We start from the raw sequence: 18,975 nt of genomic DNA on the forward strand, positions 1-18,975 counted from the left end.
CAGTGATTTCTAGTCTATGACTATAGGCAGCAGCCTCTAATGTGCTAGTGATGGCTGTTTCACAGTCTGATGGCCTTGAGATAGAAGCTGTTTTTCATTCTCTCGGTCCCAGCTTTGATGCACCTGTACTGACCTCGCCTTCTGGATTATAGCGGGGTGAACAGGCAGTGGCTCGGGTGGTTGATCTTTTTGGCCTTCCTGTGACATTGTGTGCTTTATGTTCTGAATACGTCAACACTGCCTTTTGAAAACCTCTGGAAACTATGGTACTTGGGCAATGTTTGCCAAGGAAAGTGCATTGATTAATATGTGTCTAATACTCTCAATTCTAAATTACCCCCATTCAAGACCCACCTCTGCATTTGGCCATTTTCAATGTGTATTTCAAATCAAATCAAATGTCATTGGTACAATACACATATTTAGCAGATGTTATTGTGGGTGTAGCGAAATGCTTGTGTTCTTAGCTCCAACAGTGCGGTATTATCTATCAATTCACAACAATACACACAAATCTAAAAGTAAAAGAATGGAATTAAGAAAATATAAATATTAGATTGAGCAATGTCGGAGTGGCATTCACTAAAATACAGTAGAATAGAATACAGTATATACATTTGAGATGAGTAAAGCAGTATGTAAACATTATTAAAGTGACTAGTGTTCCATTATTAAAGTGGCCAGTGATTCCAAGTCTATGTATAGGGCAGCAGCCTCTAACGTGCAGTTTGAGTAACCGGGTGGAACCGGCTAGTGATGGCTGTTTAACAGTCTGATGGCCTTGAGATAGAAGCTGTTTTTCAGTCTCTCGGTCCCAGCTTTGATGCACCTGTACTTACCTCGCCTTCTGAATGATAGCGGGGTGGACAGGCCGTGGCTCGGGTGATTGTTGTCCTTGATGATTTTTTTTGGCCTTCTTGTGACATCAGGTGCTGTATGTGTACTGGAGGGCAGTTAGTATTTCAATCACAATCAAGAACCAAACAAAAATCTCTTAACCTCTACTGTAGATTCTAGCATATTTGTGTTATTTCCCTGCAGTCCAATGCTTCGAAAACATGATTAAGCATGTTGCAGCTAACATATTTGACTCAATATGAGTAACAAGTATGGAATGTCTGTCAGAGACGTGGACTTCTATTCAACCAACATTGAAACTACTATCCAAAAGTGTTGAATAAAAGTGTTCCCTGATCCCATTTATCTCCTGGATGGAAAAGTGATTGTAAATTGATGACTATTGCAGAAGTACGTTATGAAATACATTCATTTACTAATTTTGGCTTTTGGTTGACTCCATAAAAACGCTGATAGGAAAATGCAGTGCATGTTGGGTAATATTGACATAAAGAGTGTTCACATAGGGGACCTGTGCAATGTACAAACAAAGACAAATAAACACCCACACATAGCCTACTTACCAGTCAGCAGAAACCCACCCACACACACACACACACACCCACACACATAAGCAAACATACACACACCTGTACACAAAGCCTTTCTGAGATCCCTATGATTAGACGGGAGAAAGAGAGAGAGCCTCAGTCTTTTTGGTCATAGTGTCACATCTACCGAATGACATCCAAATATGATTTTGTCCATGTACAGTCTAGTAAATCACGTGACAATGATTACAAAATGTTCTTCTCAAAACATGTATGGACAACATTTGTCTTGATAATGCCACGCATCAATGGGACAACAACAGTATAGGTTCTAATTCCTGTACTGTTGGTGTTGTTGGAAAGAAAAGATTGACTGAGTCGTATGTTCAGATAGGTATTTATTTTGTAATAGAACAGCATAAAGGACATAACAGGATTTTTAATAGTTTCACAACGTTTTGTCCATACTGAACATGACCCTGGATTTGGTGTGCAAAAAACACATACCCTCTTTAACATGGTAAATTCCTACTTAACATTCCTACCTAATAGCGTTAGTTTGTTTCCCCGTTGACACATCCTCTCAGAATTCAACCCAGGCCATTTGAATATTGGTTCAAAGAACTTCCAATAGATCATTTCCAAGAACTTCTGATTAGCAGAATAATCAAAGTAGCAGTGAATCAAAATAGCTTCTAAAAATCGTTGAACGAATTGATTGAGTTTGGTCCTCCCAGCACAGTGCCTTCTATTTAAAAGCCTTCCAGTGCCACCACCTACTTCCATGGTTATTAAATTTATCATCCGATGCCTATGTGCAATTCATCATATACTGCTTGTTCGATTTCTAAATGAAATGTATATCATATAAATGTGGGTATCATTTATCATATTTAGCACAATTACAAGTGGTACCAGGAATGGATATCAGCGAAAGTACAATAAAGAAATTGGCATGTTCTTTTAAATGCTAACCGAGGTGATTCGGTACCTTGGCCTGAGACCTGAAGACTTGCGTTATCTCCCTGAGGTATTGGCTTTTAGCTCAGAGGGCTTACACAGTCTTATGGCTTTCAGACCACCCAGGTTCAAACCCTGTCTTAGATCATGTAGTCGGGGCAGGGGTATCTAAAACCAGCACAAAATACATCTTACATGTAGAAAAATACAACATTTATTCATTGGTTAAACCAACCAGATGTAGTAAATCTCCATAGACAGTAGATAAAGTTTGTTCTAACATGGTGCTAAATAGAAGAAGTCAAACCAATCTTCCAAGGTCCAACAACAGCAATTTGATCATAGACAATATTTTAGGCAAGAGGACAAAAAACGAAATTGATCGAACCAATAAAAAAAAGTTACAAGACAGAGGGTCATTTTCCCAGACACAGATTAGGTCTAAAGTTAGCCCTGGACTACATGTTTAATAGAGATTCTCCATGTGCTTTTTAGGGACTTGGCTTAATCTGTGCCCGGAAAAGTTCAAGGAAGTTCTAGCTTCCTTGAACTTTCCCGGACACAGTATGTGTTTTAGTTGTCTCCCAGGCCTCCAAACTGTTTGACCCCTCCGGTCTGCTGTCCGTCACCCGCCGTGATCCTGTTGGTGGGGATGATCTTCATGGTAGTCTCCTTCATGGAGTACCAGCGGCTGTGCCACGTGGCCCAGATGATGCCATTGTCGTAGCCCGACTCGCCGGCGTCCTTCTCCGTGTACTTCCCACCTAGGGATGGAAAGATGGAAAGACAGAAGTGTCAATGAAAAGTGTGTTACAAGAAAGAAAATCACAGTGTTGGGCCTACTCCTAAATGTGGCCTTCTTGGAAAGGTAACAGTAAAAATGTCAGAGAACCCCCAAAACTGACATTGGTATAGGTTGGTAGTGACTTGCATGAATGTATAACTGTAGTATGGTTCATGTTACTTGGAGAGTAGTATTCTTTAAAAGAATAAACAGAAAAACGCAAGAACGTGCATGTGTCTGTGTGTGAGAGTGCGCTCGTGTTTGTGTACGTGCGTGTCCTTGCCTGGGTAGTATTTCCCGTTGAGGTGGGCGGCGTGGCATCGGTTCATCCACCAACCGGAGCCGTCCTGCTTAGCACAGTTACCCTGGAACTTGTCGTTGTCCTTGTCGCTGGTACTAAACTGCATGCCGTTGTGAGACGTGTAGAACTTGTCGCTGGGGTCATCTCCGAAGTCAAAGCCGTCAAACGCGTCACCCGCGTCACCGCCGTAGTAGAAAGCGTAGGTCAGACGGTACATGTCGACTTCCGGACCCACTTTGAACATGGCGTAGTCGGCATGCCTAAAGAAAGAAAAGAAATACATTATATTTTTTATGCGTGTGGTTTTATTGAATAAATAAGACAAGAAAAGCATGAGCGCCGCAGGTCAGAAAGGCATTTGAACCCATGCCTACTGTGGTGTGTGTACCAGGGTCCGCTGCACAAAGCATTAGACCACACAGGCCACAAAGTATTCATTTAAAATGCAGCATACTAGCCTGACGGCTTGGGTCATGGCCTTCAAAACCAGTGTCATGAAGTAGAATACGTTGTTAGCTTTGATTGTGGAGGTCAATTCTTTCAGCTATGTAACTTGGCACCAGATAATCTATTCCACAAACTAAAGTCCAGAGGTTTGAGATGTGTGGAAAAACATGTTATTTTTAAGTTAGACACCTCACCAAAGAAAAGGCTTACCACTGCTTATTTCCACAATTCCTCATATAAAATAGCACTAAATGGAACTAAATATTTCACCACTAAATATATTAAAGGGGCGAATCCTAACTTCCACTTAAGTCGAATTTCAACTTAGTCTCTTATTGACATTAATACTAAGTGAAAATTTGACTTGCTGAAATATTTCACTAATTTAGTGGAGAGAATTGCGCGAGTAAACGTTTCATATAGGCAAGACCAATGGTGCCAAGCCCCCAATAACTTTGAGGGGGACTTGATAATAGCAAAATCTGGTATTTATAGCATTTCTATAGCGTGAAACCTAGACACCACAGAATTGGATTGGTAAGCATCCCAATGGGTCAAGTTGGTTGCAATGATGTCATTATAACGTCCTTACAACGGGTTGCAGTGACATCACTGGAACCAGTTTTACCTGCTGGGATAAGACTTTGAGCTGTTCCCACTACATTTTGAACACCATTTTATATTCAGGAGTGGGGAATGTAGGCCCTAAGTGTGCACTAGTAGTAGCCTTAGTAGAGAACTTAGTAGTACGTACTTCTTGTTGCCCTGCCAGTCGGTGAGCTCGATCCTCAAAACGTATGGGATGGTGGACTGGGTGGAGAGCAGGTGCATCTTCTCATTGCCCAGCCAGAACTCGGTGGTGTCATCTGGGCTCAGGTAGCCGAAGCCCTCCTTATACTGGATCCAGTCCTTGTTGAAGTCCACTTTGCCATCACGTCTCTGTGGAGATATATGTTGGACAGTGGTTATGATAATAATACAATATGTGGTTCCAATCGGGTTTGGGTCAATACCATTTCACTTCAGTCAATCCGGGAACTGAAATCCCAATTGGAATGTTTACTATCTGAAATAACTTAAATAGAATTGCCCCCAACCCTGGTTCCAACTTCCAATGGCTCAGTGGGTTGGAGCATGGTGGGGTTGGGGGTTTGAATCCTGCATGGGCCAACCATAATGAATATACTATGTGTCACTTGCAAGGGAAGAACACACGTACCCGCTGCAGGACGGTAAAGCCGCGGCCGAAGCTGTCGATCTCGCAGTAGACAAGGAACTGCTCCTTAGCCTTCAGTGGCTTCACGTAGTACAGACCGCTGGTTTTGGCACCCTTGTTGGCAATATCCTGGCAATCTAACGACATGCCATGACCATGTTGTTACGTGTTAATAACAAAGATTAGTGTTCCCATAAGGCAATGCGCTATGCACAATGTTATTGTAGTGTTTTTAACCTGTTCCTGGACTACAGATAGAAATGATAAATGCCAATAAATGATATAAACTAATTCATTAAACTAATCTAAAATACATCCATATAACTGGATTGATACCCCTTACTTAAAGAATATCACTTGTTGGCATTTATAAGTGATATAAACAAATGAATTTATTAACCATTGCTAAAGTGCATCCATATAACTGGATTGAGACAAATCGGCTCAGCCTCTATTGATTGATGCCATTGATTCACTTCTGACTAAACAAGCAACAAGGACAAATGATGGGTACGTAGAGCGAATTCTCCAGGAGCAGGATTGAGCAACCTCTCTGATGAAATGGGGAACGATCTACAGAACGTCGTTGATTTTACCTTTCCCTGTAATGGGTTTGATTTCCACAGTATCCTTGCAGGGATCTTGGCATTTCTGATCCAGCTGAATGGACATCTGTTTGAGGTCTAACATCCTCTTCTTATTGGATTCCAGCATCGACTGGAGTTGACTGAGCAGAAGAGAGGAACAGACTGATAATGTTTCTCAGGTGATTTGGATATAAACTTAGATTGCGGTTTATAATGTAGGTCAGCGGGTGTATGATTTGACTATCAATGTGTTTGAAGTACACAGCATTTGACACTTGTACCCTTACTTAGTCTGGGAATTTCCAATTTTAGCAGGTAATTCGTCCCCAGCAGGGAATCATTGTTTGTAATGATGTCATTGAATGGTTTCAACCAGCTTTAGCCGCTGAGAGACATACAAGCATTGGGGTCAATTCCAACTAAATCCCAGAAGTGAATTGCTCTACTAAGGAGAAGTTCCAAGTCCAATTGTAAGTGAATTGAGACCAAATTAGATTCTGATGTAAAAAAAAAAAAAAAAAGGTTTAGAAGTAGGACTTACTATATTTGCTCCTCCTGGGAGACGATGGTCTTCTCAAAGCGCAGGACATCATCCAGTATGCTCGCTGACCTTTTGTAGTAGACGTCTGTGGAACAATCACAATACCTGCTTCAGCTACAGTAACCTAAATGAGTTACCAGAGTCTATAGTTCTTTTAAACTAGCCTAACACCTGGGTGTCTCCAGTAGGGCAAACTGTAGAAAGTTCAGACACTACCTCCCGGATTCACTCTGTTTCAAAATGTTTTCTCCCTATTGAACACAACCCTGATGAAGGTTATAGACAAACTGTTTGTGAAGTGATAGAAAATAAATCCCATAGCAATGAAAAGCGGAGTGTGCCACATTGATGTATTCCTTTAAAGTTTCGACTTTTCTGCTACTGACTTCTCTACTTCTTAGCACAACTATTAATAGTGTTGATTTTTCTTTTGTGTTAGCTAGTTTAACACAGTCAAGTAACCGAAGATACAGAAAAGTCAATTACCTCCACCAGACTTCTGATGTTGTGTTGCTGAATCCTTCATATAGGTGACTTTCTCTGTGGCCCCCGTGGTAAGGTTGGTTATTCTACCCAGGATATCCTCCATTTCATCAAGGTCCTTGTCCACCACTGGCTTGTACTTGTTGAGGTAGTCAGCCACTCCACATGTCGTTGGGCAGTACTTGCCCTACAACAGGCACAGAACACAGATGCTTTAATTTTAACACTCTGTGAGAGATGTGTCTGTCGCAAATGACACCCTATTCCCTTTATAGTGCACTGCCGTTTGACCAGGGTTCATTGATCTTTGGTCAAAAGTAGAGCACTTTATATGGAATAGAGTGCCATTGGGGACACATTTTTACAAGATATTGTAATTTTGTGACAGTGGATGTGTGAGTATTGGAAAACATCATTGGATTCAAAGAAACTAGAAAATGTTTAATTACGTGTGTTCTTGAAGAGGCACCAACTGAATTGGTTGTAATACCCCAGAATGAACTACACATCATATGCGTGAGAGGAATATAATTTAGCAACAAATCCATGTAAATAACAATGTTAGTAAGTATACAGTACAAAGAGGATGAAATAGTAAGACGGGGAATTTCTTCCTGTACACGCCGCTTAACGAGTGGAGTAGAGTACATAGGTGCGCCCATCTACAATCATACTTACAAACCCGTCCCTTGGTGTGCAGTCCTCGGAATAGTCTCCCCTCGTTTGCTGTGGAACAGAAGCAAAACAGCACAGTCTGTTATCTCAGTAGATGCTGCTGCATCTCTTGTTGTTGCAGAACACTGTTTATGAGAACACGTTCAATTCAAACAGGTTCATTGAGATGTGACACTTACTGCTGAGGAGAGGGAGAATAGCAAAAGAACGCCTGCGGCTGTGGACAAAAGTGAAGGAGCCATGTTGCTAGCCTTTGGTACACCAGTTGTGGTGTTGTCCAGTTGGAGAATGAAGAGCCTCTGGCCCCTGATGGTATATTTATCCGATCAAGGTCCTCCTTTTTGTAGCAGATAAGGGGTCCGCGTGTAAACAGAACCGGGTCAGCCAACTCATGTCCTAGTAGATGACTCAATGTTGGGACAACGTTGTGACTCAAATGTCCTACTACTTACCATTTCCCAGATGTGACAAGGATTGCTTAACAGGTTTGGTGTGGATCCTTCCATGGCTGTGACAAGGAAAGTCGTGGGCAGCAGGCTCGTGTGGCGAATTTCATTGGGGTCAAAACAACACTGGGTCAATCATGCCATATCATTACCTTGCCAATTCCAATCCAGCCAGTATAAAACATACGACAAGATACTACATTACATATTATATTAGAGTGTTTTCTAAATAAAAAGGTCTATAATTAGTCCGTCCCCTTTAAGGTTCTTTTAGGACCGCAATCACTCCTCAAGTTACAGTCCTCTACCATTTGGCTGTTTTTGTGGCGAGAGGGATGCACTATATACACAAAAGTATGTGGACACCCCTTCAAATGAGTGGATTCAGCTATTTCAGCTACACCTGTTGCTGACACTTGTGTACAATCGAACACACAGCCATGCAATCGCCATAGACAAACATTGGCAGTAGAATGGCCTTACTGAAGAGCTCAGTGACTTTCAACGTGGCACCGTCATAGGATGCCACCTTTCAAACAAGTCAGTTGGTCAAATTTCTGCCATGCTAGAGCTGCCCCGGTCAACCGTAAGCACTGTTATTGTGAAGTGGAAACGTCTAGGAGCAACAACGCGAAGTGGTAGGCCACACAAGCTCACAGAACGGGACCGCCGAGTGCTGAAGCGCGTAGTGAGTAAAAATAATCTGTCCTTGGATGCTACACTCACTGCCGATTTCCAAACTGCCTCTGGAAGCAACGTCAGCACAATAACTGTTCGTCGGGAGCTTTATGAAATGGGTTTCCATGGCCGAGCAGCCGCACACAAGCCTAAGATCACCATGCGCAATGCCAGGCATTGGCTGGAGTGGTGTAAAGCTCGCCGCCATTGGACTCTGGAGCAGTGGAAACGCTTTCTCTGGAGTGATGAATCACGCTTCACCATCTGGCAGTCCAATGGACGAATCAGGGTTTGGGAGATGCCAGGAGAATGCTACCTGCCCCAATGCATAGTGCCAACTGTAAAGTTTGGTGGAGGATGAATAATGGTCTGGGGCTGTTTTTCATGGTTCGGGCTAGGCCCATTAGTTCCAGTGAAGGGAAATCTTAATGCTACAGCATACAATGACATTCTAGATGATTCTGTGCTTCCAACTGCATGAAAATGCCCCCGTGCACAAAGCGAGGTCCATACAGAAATGGTTTGTCGAGATCGGTGTGGAAGAACTTGACTGGCCTTAGTTGTTGGAATTAGATGTTCGACGAACAGGCGTCCACATACTTTTGGTCATGTAGTGTATAAGCTTTGTTTGTAAACAATGTGATTGTAAACAAAGGCTGTATAACCTTAAAACGTGGTTAAAACTATCATTTGGATATCATGGATGGTCAGTCCTTTCATCCATAGCTCTGTCTATGAATTTGAAAGTGCCAACATTTCTTCATGCCCATCCCTCAGCTGTTTACCAAAACAGTGACGGCTTTGTTGTTTAAAGTGCAGATTGCCCCTTTAACCCCAAATCCTTCCATTAAACATTAGGAGAGTAAAAAAAAAGAGCTAGCCCTGTATCAGCAGTTAGGAACAACTTGATCCATCCTCCCCCAATACCAACAGAACTTGTGGGCACAAAGCCACTGTACTGTCGGCTGCCTCAAGCTAATGATTACCACTAATGCAATATTTATTTTCCAAACATCGGAAATAGTGCCTGACTGTTCCTCTCTTCATACCTTCCAACAAGATGTGAAAATGAAACAGAAAAACAGCAACTTCATTTGAAGAGAGTTCTACTTATAGTAGTTTCACTAGTGCTAGTAAGACAAACTCTGTAACTTCATTGTTACAACGGTTTTATGACAAATGATTGTTGTAAAAGTGGCGTACATTTCAGATGTGCTCATTTGTAACAGGCTGAAGTTGTTCTCTAGCATTATGGAGACTCATTTGTGTTAATATTACTCACCAAGTATAATCTGATAGGCAATGCTGAGGCAGACAGTTGGAGCAATGTTGCTGATGCTATTCTGTTTCTTGCTGATGATTGAAGGAGACATTGGTATGGATCAATGCTCTGGCATACCATAGGAGAATCTCAATTGCATACTTTTTGAGACTTCTGGCTTTCTGATCCAATGGGTTTTGAAAAGGAGCTGAGGAGAGTCGAAGTAGGAATTGCTATTAACCACAGATCAGATTATCCTTGATCCCCCTAATGGAAGGGGTCACTTCCCCCAATACGAATTTTAACAAATAGGGGGATGAAAAGTATCTGTAATGATGAATAATAACCAGAGGTGTAAAGTAACTAATTACAAATTCTCTCGTAACTGTAATTGAGTAGCTTTTCCGAGTACTTGTACATTTGTTTGGTATTTTTCAAAGTCAATCACTTTATTTCTACTTGTGTAAATATGAATTAAAGTAAAAGTACTACTTAAGTAGGATATTTCAGTACTCTTTCCACCCCTGGGGACGGAGGGACTGTTAATGAGTGAGTGAATGTCAGCCAGTCACATGGATACATAACAAGTAACAGAGGTGAATGAGGGATTGAATGGGTGACATTTTAATTGCTTTGAATGTTTAATTTATTTTCAAATGTAATAGTATATTGGACAAATGCTTCATCTTTTACATACAGATGCCACCATGGCCTATTTATTGCCTTACCTCTCTTATCCTACCTCATTTGCACATGCTGTAAATAGATTTTTCTACTGTATTATTGATTGTATGTTTGTTTTACTCCACGTGTAACTCTGTGTTGTTGTATGTGTCGAACTGCTTTGCTTTATCTTGGCCAGGTCGCAGTTGTAAATGAGAACTTGTTCTCAACTTGCCTACCTGGTTAAATAAAGGTGAAATAAAATAAATAAAAAGATGTGCCTGGTTGCGACTCATAAAATAAATTAACTTAGTTCCTGCTGTACATTGATTTACTCTCTTCCTTTTTCAATTTAATGCATGGAAAATATCATTTGTATCAATGTTCAGGTAACCTTAGCGAAATTAGCTAATTATCAAAGTCAATGTTTTTATTTAAAAAGTAACTCAATTACTTTTACTGAGTACTTTTTAAACTTTTTACTTTTACTTGAGCAGCGTTTTTTATAGCAGTGATTTTACTTCTACTTGAGTAAAATGTCATTAAAGTAACAGTACCTCTACTTGAGTAGGCTATTTCAGTGCTCTTTCCACCCCTGGTAATGAGCCTCTGTCAGTAGTAGGGCGGGCAAATTTGTCCTAGTCCAACCATGGCTGCATTTCTTAGGATAACCACCAGAGGGAGATGAGCTACCATGATCTGAGGAACACTGGAGAGGCCAACAATTCAGCTGTTGGGAGAAGTTGCCTCTAGATGCTGATCTGGGGTCAGTTTAGCATTTTCCATACTAATGGTCAAGGTTAGGATTTGGGGAGAGAGAGCTGATCCTAGATCTGTACAGAGGGGAAACTTCACCCAGGAGCTACAATATAAGACAACGAACGGTGTCCATATTATAACAGCCTCAGTTTGGATCTCAGCTTCTTACAGACAGTTAAAAAAAGAGGGAACATTCCTACAACCCTTCTTTCTACAGACATAGAAAAATAGGAAACATTACCACAAACATTCTTCTTACCGACACTGAAAAATAGGAAACGTTTTCACAACTATTCTCAGCTTCTTACAGACAGTGGAAAATAGGAAATGTTCCCACAACCATTCTTTTTACAGACAGCGAAAAAGTGGAAACGTTCCCACAACCATTCTTTTTACAGACAGCGAAAAAGTGGAAATGTTCCCACAACCATTCTTTTTACAGACAGTTAAAAAGTGGAAACGTTCCCACAACCATTCTTTTTACAGACAGTGAAAAAGAGGAAACGTTCCCACAACCATTCTTTTTACAGGCAGTGAAAAAGAGGAAACGATCCGACAACCATTAACAGGCCTGTGATTCACAGCATGACAGAGACATCTCTTTAACCAGTCAATCTATCTGAATGAGCATTGTTAAGCCTATAAAGTGAATCAAACTTAATGAACAAACACAAATAATCTTTATGGTACTTCTGAAAAGGCTTTTTGTGTTACGTTGAGACAGAACGAGGCGGGCAAAGACGGCACGGTCGGTGGTGATGCATGTCAACACAATACTCCACGTCAGTATCTCACTGTCATTAAATGATTGTTTTACGAGAGGGCCTTGAATTATAGTTTCAGTAACATGTGGGCATTAATTGTTAGTTTGGCTTCGGCCTGTTGGGCAAACACATTTCCATGTGTTGATGTTGCGCAAAAACAAAGCAGCTTTTTTTTTAAGAGCTTAAAAGTTTTTATTTTGTATTCTTGAGACACTCTCAAAACAACAATTAGGCTATTGGGACTTTGTGATTTGAATTGGAGCCTAGCAGAGCACGTAGGGGATAAATAGGGTAGAGAAAAGTAAGAATGGAGGCTACTTCCAATGCTGTACCCCCCCCCCAAAAAAAAAGACATGCCTACGTACATTGCATGCAAATGTCCCCACTCGAAAGTCACAGGGACAATGCAGTATGTTCAAGAGTGCTTTTTTTGACGTCAGTGAATTGTAGCAAAAGCATGCCTACTGGTAAGAGAGTGAAACGATAAGAGGTTTCTTTCATTTCACAGTTAAGGTGAGCTACAGTCAGGTCCAAAAATTATTGGCACCCTTGATAAAGATGAGCAAAAAAGACTGTAAAATAAATAATACACATACTGAGCTATAGTGTATGCTCAACATTTTTTGAAAATTATATTATTTTATACTACGTAATAAGTCATGTTTTTTAAAGATAGAGTTCAAAATGATTGGCACCACTGTTTTCAATACCTTTCAATACTTCACCTTGAGAGGATAAAGACACTGAGCCTTTTTCTAAAATAGTTAATTGACCACAAAATCAACATTTTGCAAAGGCCATCTAAGTCTCCGGACTTGGACCCTATTGAAAACCTGTGGTTTGAATTGAAGAGGGCAGCCCATTAGTGCAAATGAAGGATATCAATGATCTGGAAAGATTCTGTATGGAGGACCTGTAGCACTCATGTCTGTAGCCATGAAGTGCTTTGAAAGGCTGGTCATGGCTCACATCAACACCATTATCCCAGAAACCCTAGACCCACTCCAATTTGCATACCGCCCCAACAGATCCACAGATGACGCAATCTCTATTGCATTCAACACTGCCCTTTCCCACATGGACAAAAGGAACACCTATGTGAGAATGCTATTCATTGACTACAGCTCAGTACTCAACACCATAGTGCCCTCAAAGCTCATCACTAAGCTAAGGACCCTGGGACAAAACACCTCCCTCTGCAACTGAATCCTGGACTTCCTGACGGCCGCCCCCAGGTGATAGGGTAGGTAACAACACATCCACCACGCTGATCCTCAACACGGGGGCCCCTCAGGGGTGCATGCTCAGTCCCCTCCTGTACTCCCTGTTCACTCATGACTGCATGGCCAGGCACGACTCTAACACCATCATCAAGTTTGCCGATGACACAACAGTGGTAGGCCTGACCACCGACAACGATGACACAGCCTATAGGGAGGAGGTCAGAGACCTGGCTGTGTAGTGCCAGGACAACAACCTCTCCCTCAACGTGATCAAGACAAAGGAGATGATTGTGGACTACAGGAAAAGGAAGACCGAGCACACCCCCATTCTCATCGACGGGGCTATAGTGGAGCAGGTTGAGAGCTTCAAGTTTCTTTGTGTCCACATCACCAACAAACTATCATGGTCCAAACACATTAAGACAGTCACGAAGAGGGCACGACAAAGCCTATTCCCCCACAGGAGAGTGAAAAGATTTGGCATGGGTCCTCAGATCCTCAAAAGGTTCTACAGCTGCACCATCGAGAGCATCCTGACTGGTTGCATCACTGCCTGGTATGGCAACTGCTCGGCCTCCAAACTCAAGACACTACAGAGGGTATTGTGTACAGCCCAGTACATCATTGGGGCCAAGCTTCCTGACATCCAGGACCTCTATACCAGGCGGTGTCAGAGGAAGGCCCTAAAAATTGTCACCCTAGTCATAGACCGTTCTCTCTGCTACCGCAAAGCAAGCGATACCAGAGCGCCAAGTCTAGGTCCAAAAGACCTCTTAACAGCTTCTACCCCCAAGCCATAAGCCTCCTGAACATCTAATCAAATGGCTACCCAGACTATTTGCATTGCCCCCCCCCCTTCTTTTACACTGCTGCTACGCTCTGTTTATTATCTATGCGTAGTCACTTTAACTCTACCTACATGTATATATTACCTCAATTACCTCGGCTAACTAGTGCCCCCGCACATTGACTCTGTACCTGTATATAGCCTCGCTATTGTTATTTTACTGTTGCTCTTTAATTATTTGTTACTTTTATTTTTTCTATTTCTTATTTATCTATTTTTTACTTAACACTTCTTTTTCTTAAAACTGCATTGTTGGTTAAGGGCTTGTAAGTAAGCATTTCACTGTAAGGTCTACACCTGTTGTATTCGGCGCATGTGACAAATACAATTTGATTTGACTGGTCTAAGATCCCCTAAAACATTTGAGAAAAAGGATCAGTGCCATTATCCTCGGAAGGTGAGGTCTCACAAGGTATTGAAAACAGAGGTGCCAAATTATTTTGACCCCTATCTTTTTTGAGAGAAAAAAATATTACTTGTTAATTCTTCTGAGCAATTGTATTAGTTTAAAAGTGAAATCCTTATTGGTGAAACAGCCACGTCTGTTTGCGATATTACCACAACAAAGAAGTTGCTGCAAACAACGAACACTGTTTTTTTAGCATGCAGTATAGAAGAGCATACAGTAATACTTTTGACTATACAGTGCGACATCTCCACAGCTCGACAACAAAAACAATAACAACGGTGGTGGGGCGGCCGTGGCGCTGTTTACTCCTACTGCGTATTCCATCTTTAAATAATAGAATCATCCACTAACATCAAGGCGGTGACCCGATCCTGTAGGTTCATGCTCTACAACATTCGCAGAGTACGACCCTGCCTCACACAGGAAGCGACGCAGGTCCTAATCCAGGCACTTGTCATCTCCCGTCTGGATTACTGCAACTCGCTGTTGGCTGGGCTCCCTGCCTGTGCCATTAAACCCCTACAACTCATCCAGAACGCCGCAGCCCGTCTGGTGTTCAACCTTCCCAAGTTCTCTCACGTCACCCCGCTCCTCCGCTCTCTCCACTGGCTTCCAGTTGAAGCTCGCATCCGCTACAAGACCATGGTGCTTGCCTACGGAGCTGTGAGGGGAACGGCACCTCCATACCTTCAGGCTCTGATCAGGCCCTACACCCAAACAAGGGCACTGCGTTCATCCACCTCTGGCCTGCTGGCCCCCCTACCTCTGAGGAAGCACGGTTCCCGCTCAGCCCAGTCCAAACTGTTCGCTGCTCTGGCACCCCAATGGTGGAACAAGCTCCCTCACTATGCCAGGACAGCGGAGTCAATCACCACCTTCCGGAGACACCTGAAACCCCACCTCTTTAAGGAATACCTGGGATAGGATAAAGTAATCCTTCTAACCCCCCCCCCCCCTTAAAAGATTTAGATGCACTATTGTAAAGTGGTTGTTCCACTGGATATCATAAGGTGAATGCACCAATTTGTAAGTCGCTCTGGATAAGAGCGTCTGCTAAATGACTTAAATGTAAATGTAAAATGTAAATACAGTAGCAGTCAAAAGTTTAGACACACTAATAGACACATGCTAAAACTTACACACTTTTGATAGACTACTCATTCAAGGGTTTCTTTATTTTTACTATTTTCTACATTGTAGAATAATAGTGAAGACATCAAAACTATGAAATAACACATATGGAATCATGTAGTAACCAATAAATTGTTAAACAAATCAAAATATATTTTACATTTTAGATTCTTTAAAGTAGCCACCCTTTGCCTTGATGACAGCTTTGCACTCTCTTGGCATTCTCTTAACCAGCTTCACCTGGAAGGCTTTTCAACAGTCTTGAAGGAGTTCCCACATTTACTGAGCACTTGTTGGCTGCTTTTTATTCACTCTGTGGTCCAACTCATTCCAAACCATTTCAATTGGATTGAGGTCGGGTGATTGTGGAGGCCAGATCATCTGATGCAGCACTCCATCACTTTCCTTCTTGATCAAATAGCCCTTACACAGCCTGGAGGTGTGTTGGGTCATTGTCCTGTTGAAAAAAAAATTGTCCCACTAAGTGCACACCAGATGGGATGGCGTATCACTGCAGAATGCTGTAATAACAATGCTGGCTAAGTGTGCTATGAATTCTAAATAAATCACCAACAGTGTCACCAGCAAAGCACCCCCACACGATCACACCTCCTCCTCCATGCTTCACAGTGGGAACCACACATGCAGAGATCATCTGTTCACCTACTCTGTGTCTCACAAAGACACGGCGGTTGGAACCAGAAATCTCAAATTTGGACTCATCAGACCAAAGGACAGATTTCCACTGGTCTTATGTCCATTGCTCGTGTTTCTTGGCCCAAGCAAGTCTCTTCTTCTTATTGGTGTCCTTTAGTAGCATTTCGACCATGAAGGCATGATTCACCCAGTCTCCTCTGAACAGTTGATGTTGAGATATGTCTGTTACTTGAACTCGGTGAAGCATTTATTTGGGCTGCAATCTGAGATGCAGTTAACTCTAATGAACTTATCCTCTGCAGCAGAGGTAACTCTGGGTCTTCCTTTCCTGTGGTGGTCCTCATGAGAGCCAGTTTCATCATCATTTCAAAGTTGTTGACTAACCTTCATGTCTTAAAGCAATGATAGACTGTCGTTTCTCTTTGCTGATTTGAGCTGTTCTTGACCTAATATGGACTTGGTCTTTTACCAAATAGGGCTACCTTCTGTATACCACCCCTACCTTGTCACAACACAACTGATTGGCTCAAACATATTAAAGAAATTCCACAAATTAACTTTTAACAAGGCACACCTGTTAATTGAAATGCATTCCAGGTGACTACCTCACGAAGCTGGTTGAGGGGATGCCAAGAGTGTGCAAAGCCGTCATCAAGGCAAAGGGTGGCTACTTTGAAGAATCTCAAATATAAAATATATTTTGATTTGTTTAACACTTTTTGGGTTACTGCATGTGTTATTTCATAGTTTTGATGTCTTCACTATTATTCTACAATGTAGAAAATAGTCCAAATAAAGACAAACCCTTGAATAAGTAGGTGTGTCCAAACTTTTGACTGGTACTGTAGCTCATTATATTATTTATTTTGTATAATCTTTTTTATACTCTTTATAAAGAGCAGGGGAGAACGACTGCCCCCTCTCATTGAAGCCACGAGGTTCAAGGCCGACCTCTGTACTGCAGGCATTCTTAGAGGAAAACAGAATACCCATTATAGTGAATGGGAAAAAGTCTTCATATGAATAAACACCATTTTCAAAGACAATCATGGTACCAACATTTGTTTCTGATACACCAGATGTATGTCCTTGAACCAATTATTTTGAAATCGCACACATAATAAGTTGATAATTGCTAATCTCAGCCTGCAGCACAAACTGTTCCGACCGGAGATGCCATCTTAACTGACTTCATTTGGATTCAATGCGCTATTGAGTCTTCACATAGGTATGAATGGTGTCACGTGATAGATGGCTTTGTCTATTCATAAATACATTCATTGATCAAGGGTGCCAATAATTTGGGACTTTACTGTTTTTCAATGTATAGACCTTACACAATGATTCAATAATAATTCCTTTTGAAAATAGAAAGACTTGTTTGTTGTGGAAAATTGGTAAAGCATTTAGCCCCCTGGATATATTACAAGAGATCATTCACTATTTATATTCCAGAATATCCATGCATCTCCTGCCCTGTCTAAAAGAATAAACATCACTGCAGCCAGTTCTTGACCTAAAATGGCTTTGAACCTCCTGAGAAACTTTTTCAGACATACTGACACACCAAGTTTTACTATGAGTCAGGATGTGAAAGCTATGACACATTTGTCCAAAATCAATCACCGGTCTGTAATCATTTACATTAACCACCATTGTAAAAACATCCATTCAAAAATGCTGTGACAGTCCTTTTCATTGTGGTCCTCCTGGGAACAGAGTTGTTCCGAGCTACACACATTGTTAGCCCTGAAGCTAACACTGAAGCTACACACATTGTGTGTACTGTGTAACCCCAACGCTACACACATTGTTAGCACAAAGCCTTTGAACAAAAACAAGGCTTCCAATGGGCAATTTTGCTGCTAATTGGCTGCGGTATCTGGTATGTATTTTTGAAGAACTTTTGAAGGATGGAACCAGATGGCCATTTGTTTCTGGCATCGAGACCATAAACAACACATCAGTGTCCTCATATGTCCCAAGACTTGGAGAGGAATACTTGGTTCATTTGAGGCCATGGAAGAGACAATATTTCCTGTTTGTTTCTTAAAGGCCTACTACTGAATACGAACCATCAGGGCTTTCTGGGTCTTTGTTATTTCAGTCGCCTGACACAGATTATCAGCCTTGACCCTAGCCTAAACAGCCTGGTTATGATCTCCAGAAGTATGTCATTTAGCAGATACGTTTATCTAAAGTGACTTACAGTGCCTCCATACATTTTTGGCATGGGTGGCCCAAGCAGGAATTGAACCCACGACCCTGGCGTTGCAAAAGATCCGCAAGGGGGGTTTCCCTGTGACACTGTTCGCTATATTGGTGTCAGAAGTGGGATGCTGTCTGCGAGGTCATCGGAGAGTCGTGTTCATGTGAAGGACTTGGTATAATGAAACGCAGTGTCAAGACCCTTGCCTAGGTAGGCTTTCGATCTGGGAGACCAGGGGTTCGAGACCCACAAGGGACATTCCCCTGTCGCTGTTTGTTACAATACGATACAGCAATGTACTGAGATGCCCAACTAGACTTCAATAAAGACGACTAGGAATGCAATCTCAATGTTGCAGCTCTCACATGCATTTATTTGACCATGGGAAAAAGAGTCGTGGTGAAAAAAATTCCAGAACGAGAGTTTGATTGAATTGAACTCGGTGTTCTGATATGTTTGACACCCATCTACGTTGTTTTCCAGGGGATTTCAAGCATTCAGGGGGTTGAGAAATTGGAGGAATTGGGATCTCTGACTGGGCAGTAG

General features: G+C 41.9%; 1 protein-coding gene across 1 annotated transcript; it reads right to left on the minus strand.

Annotated features, from left to right (window-relative positions):
* Positions 1–1,773: 1,773 nt before the first annotated feature.
* On the minus strand, positions 1,774–7,709 carry LOC115191892 (fibrinogen gamma chain). Its single transcript, XM_029749892.1, has 9 exons — positions 7,562–7,709; positions 7,386–7,433; positions 6,711–6,894; positions 6,225–6,309; positions 5,693–5,823; positions 5,100–5,233; positions 4,635–4,819; positions 3,416–3,693; positions 1,774–3,112 (listed from the first exon to the last, which is right to left on the minus strand). Exons 1-9 carry the CDS (start codon positions 7,622–7,624, stop codon positions 2,922–2,924), a joined length of 1,299 nt encoding a protein of 432 aa, XP_029605752.1. The 5' UTR covers positions 7,625–7,709; the 3' UTR covers positions 1,774–2,921.
* Between the last annotated feature and the right edge of the window lie 11,266 nt (positions 7,710–18,975).

Source organism: Salmo trutta, chromosome 4 (assembly GCF_901001165.1).
Source record: "Salmo trutta chromosome 4, fSalTru1.1, whole genome shotgun sequence".
Lineage (NCBI taxonomy): Eukaryota > Metazoa > Chordata > Actinopteri > Salmoniformes > Salmonidae > Salmo > Salmo trutta.

What these genes read in the sequence shown, in the direction of transcription:
- LOC115191892 (XM_029749892.1), bottom strand. Translation starts at nt 7,624, where the DNA reads ATGGCTCCTTCACTTTTGTCCACAGCCGCAGGCGTTCTTTTGCTATTC. An exon ending in TATTCTCCCTCTCCTCAGCA is followed by an intron (nt 7,434 to 7,561) that starts GTAAGTGTCACA and finishes TCTGTTCCACAG; the next exon opens with CAAACGAGGGGAGACTATTC. An exon ending in ACATCAGAAGTCTGGTGGAG is followed by an intron (nt 6,310 to 6,710) that starts GTAATTGACTTT and finishes ATTGTTCCACAG; the next exon opens with ACGTCTACTACAAAAGGTCA.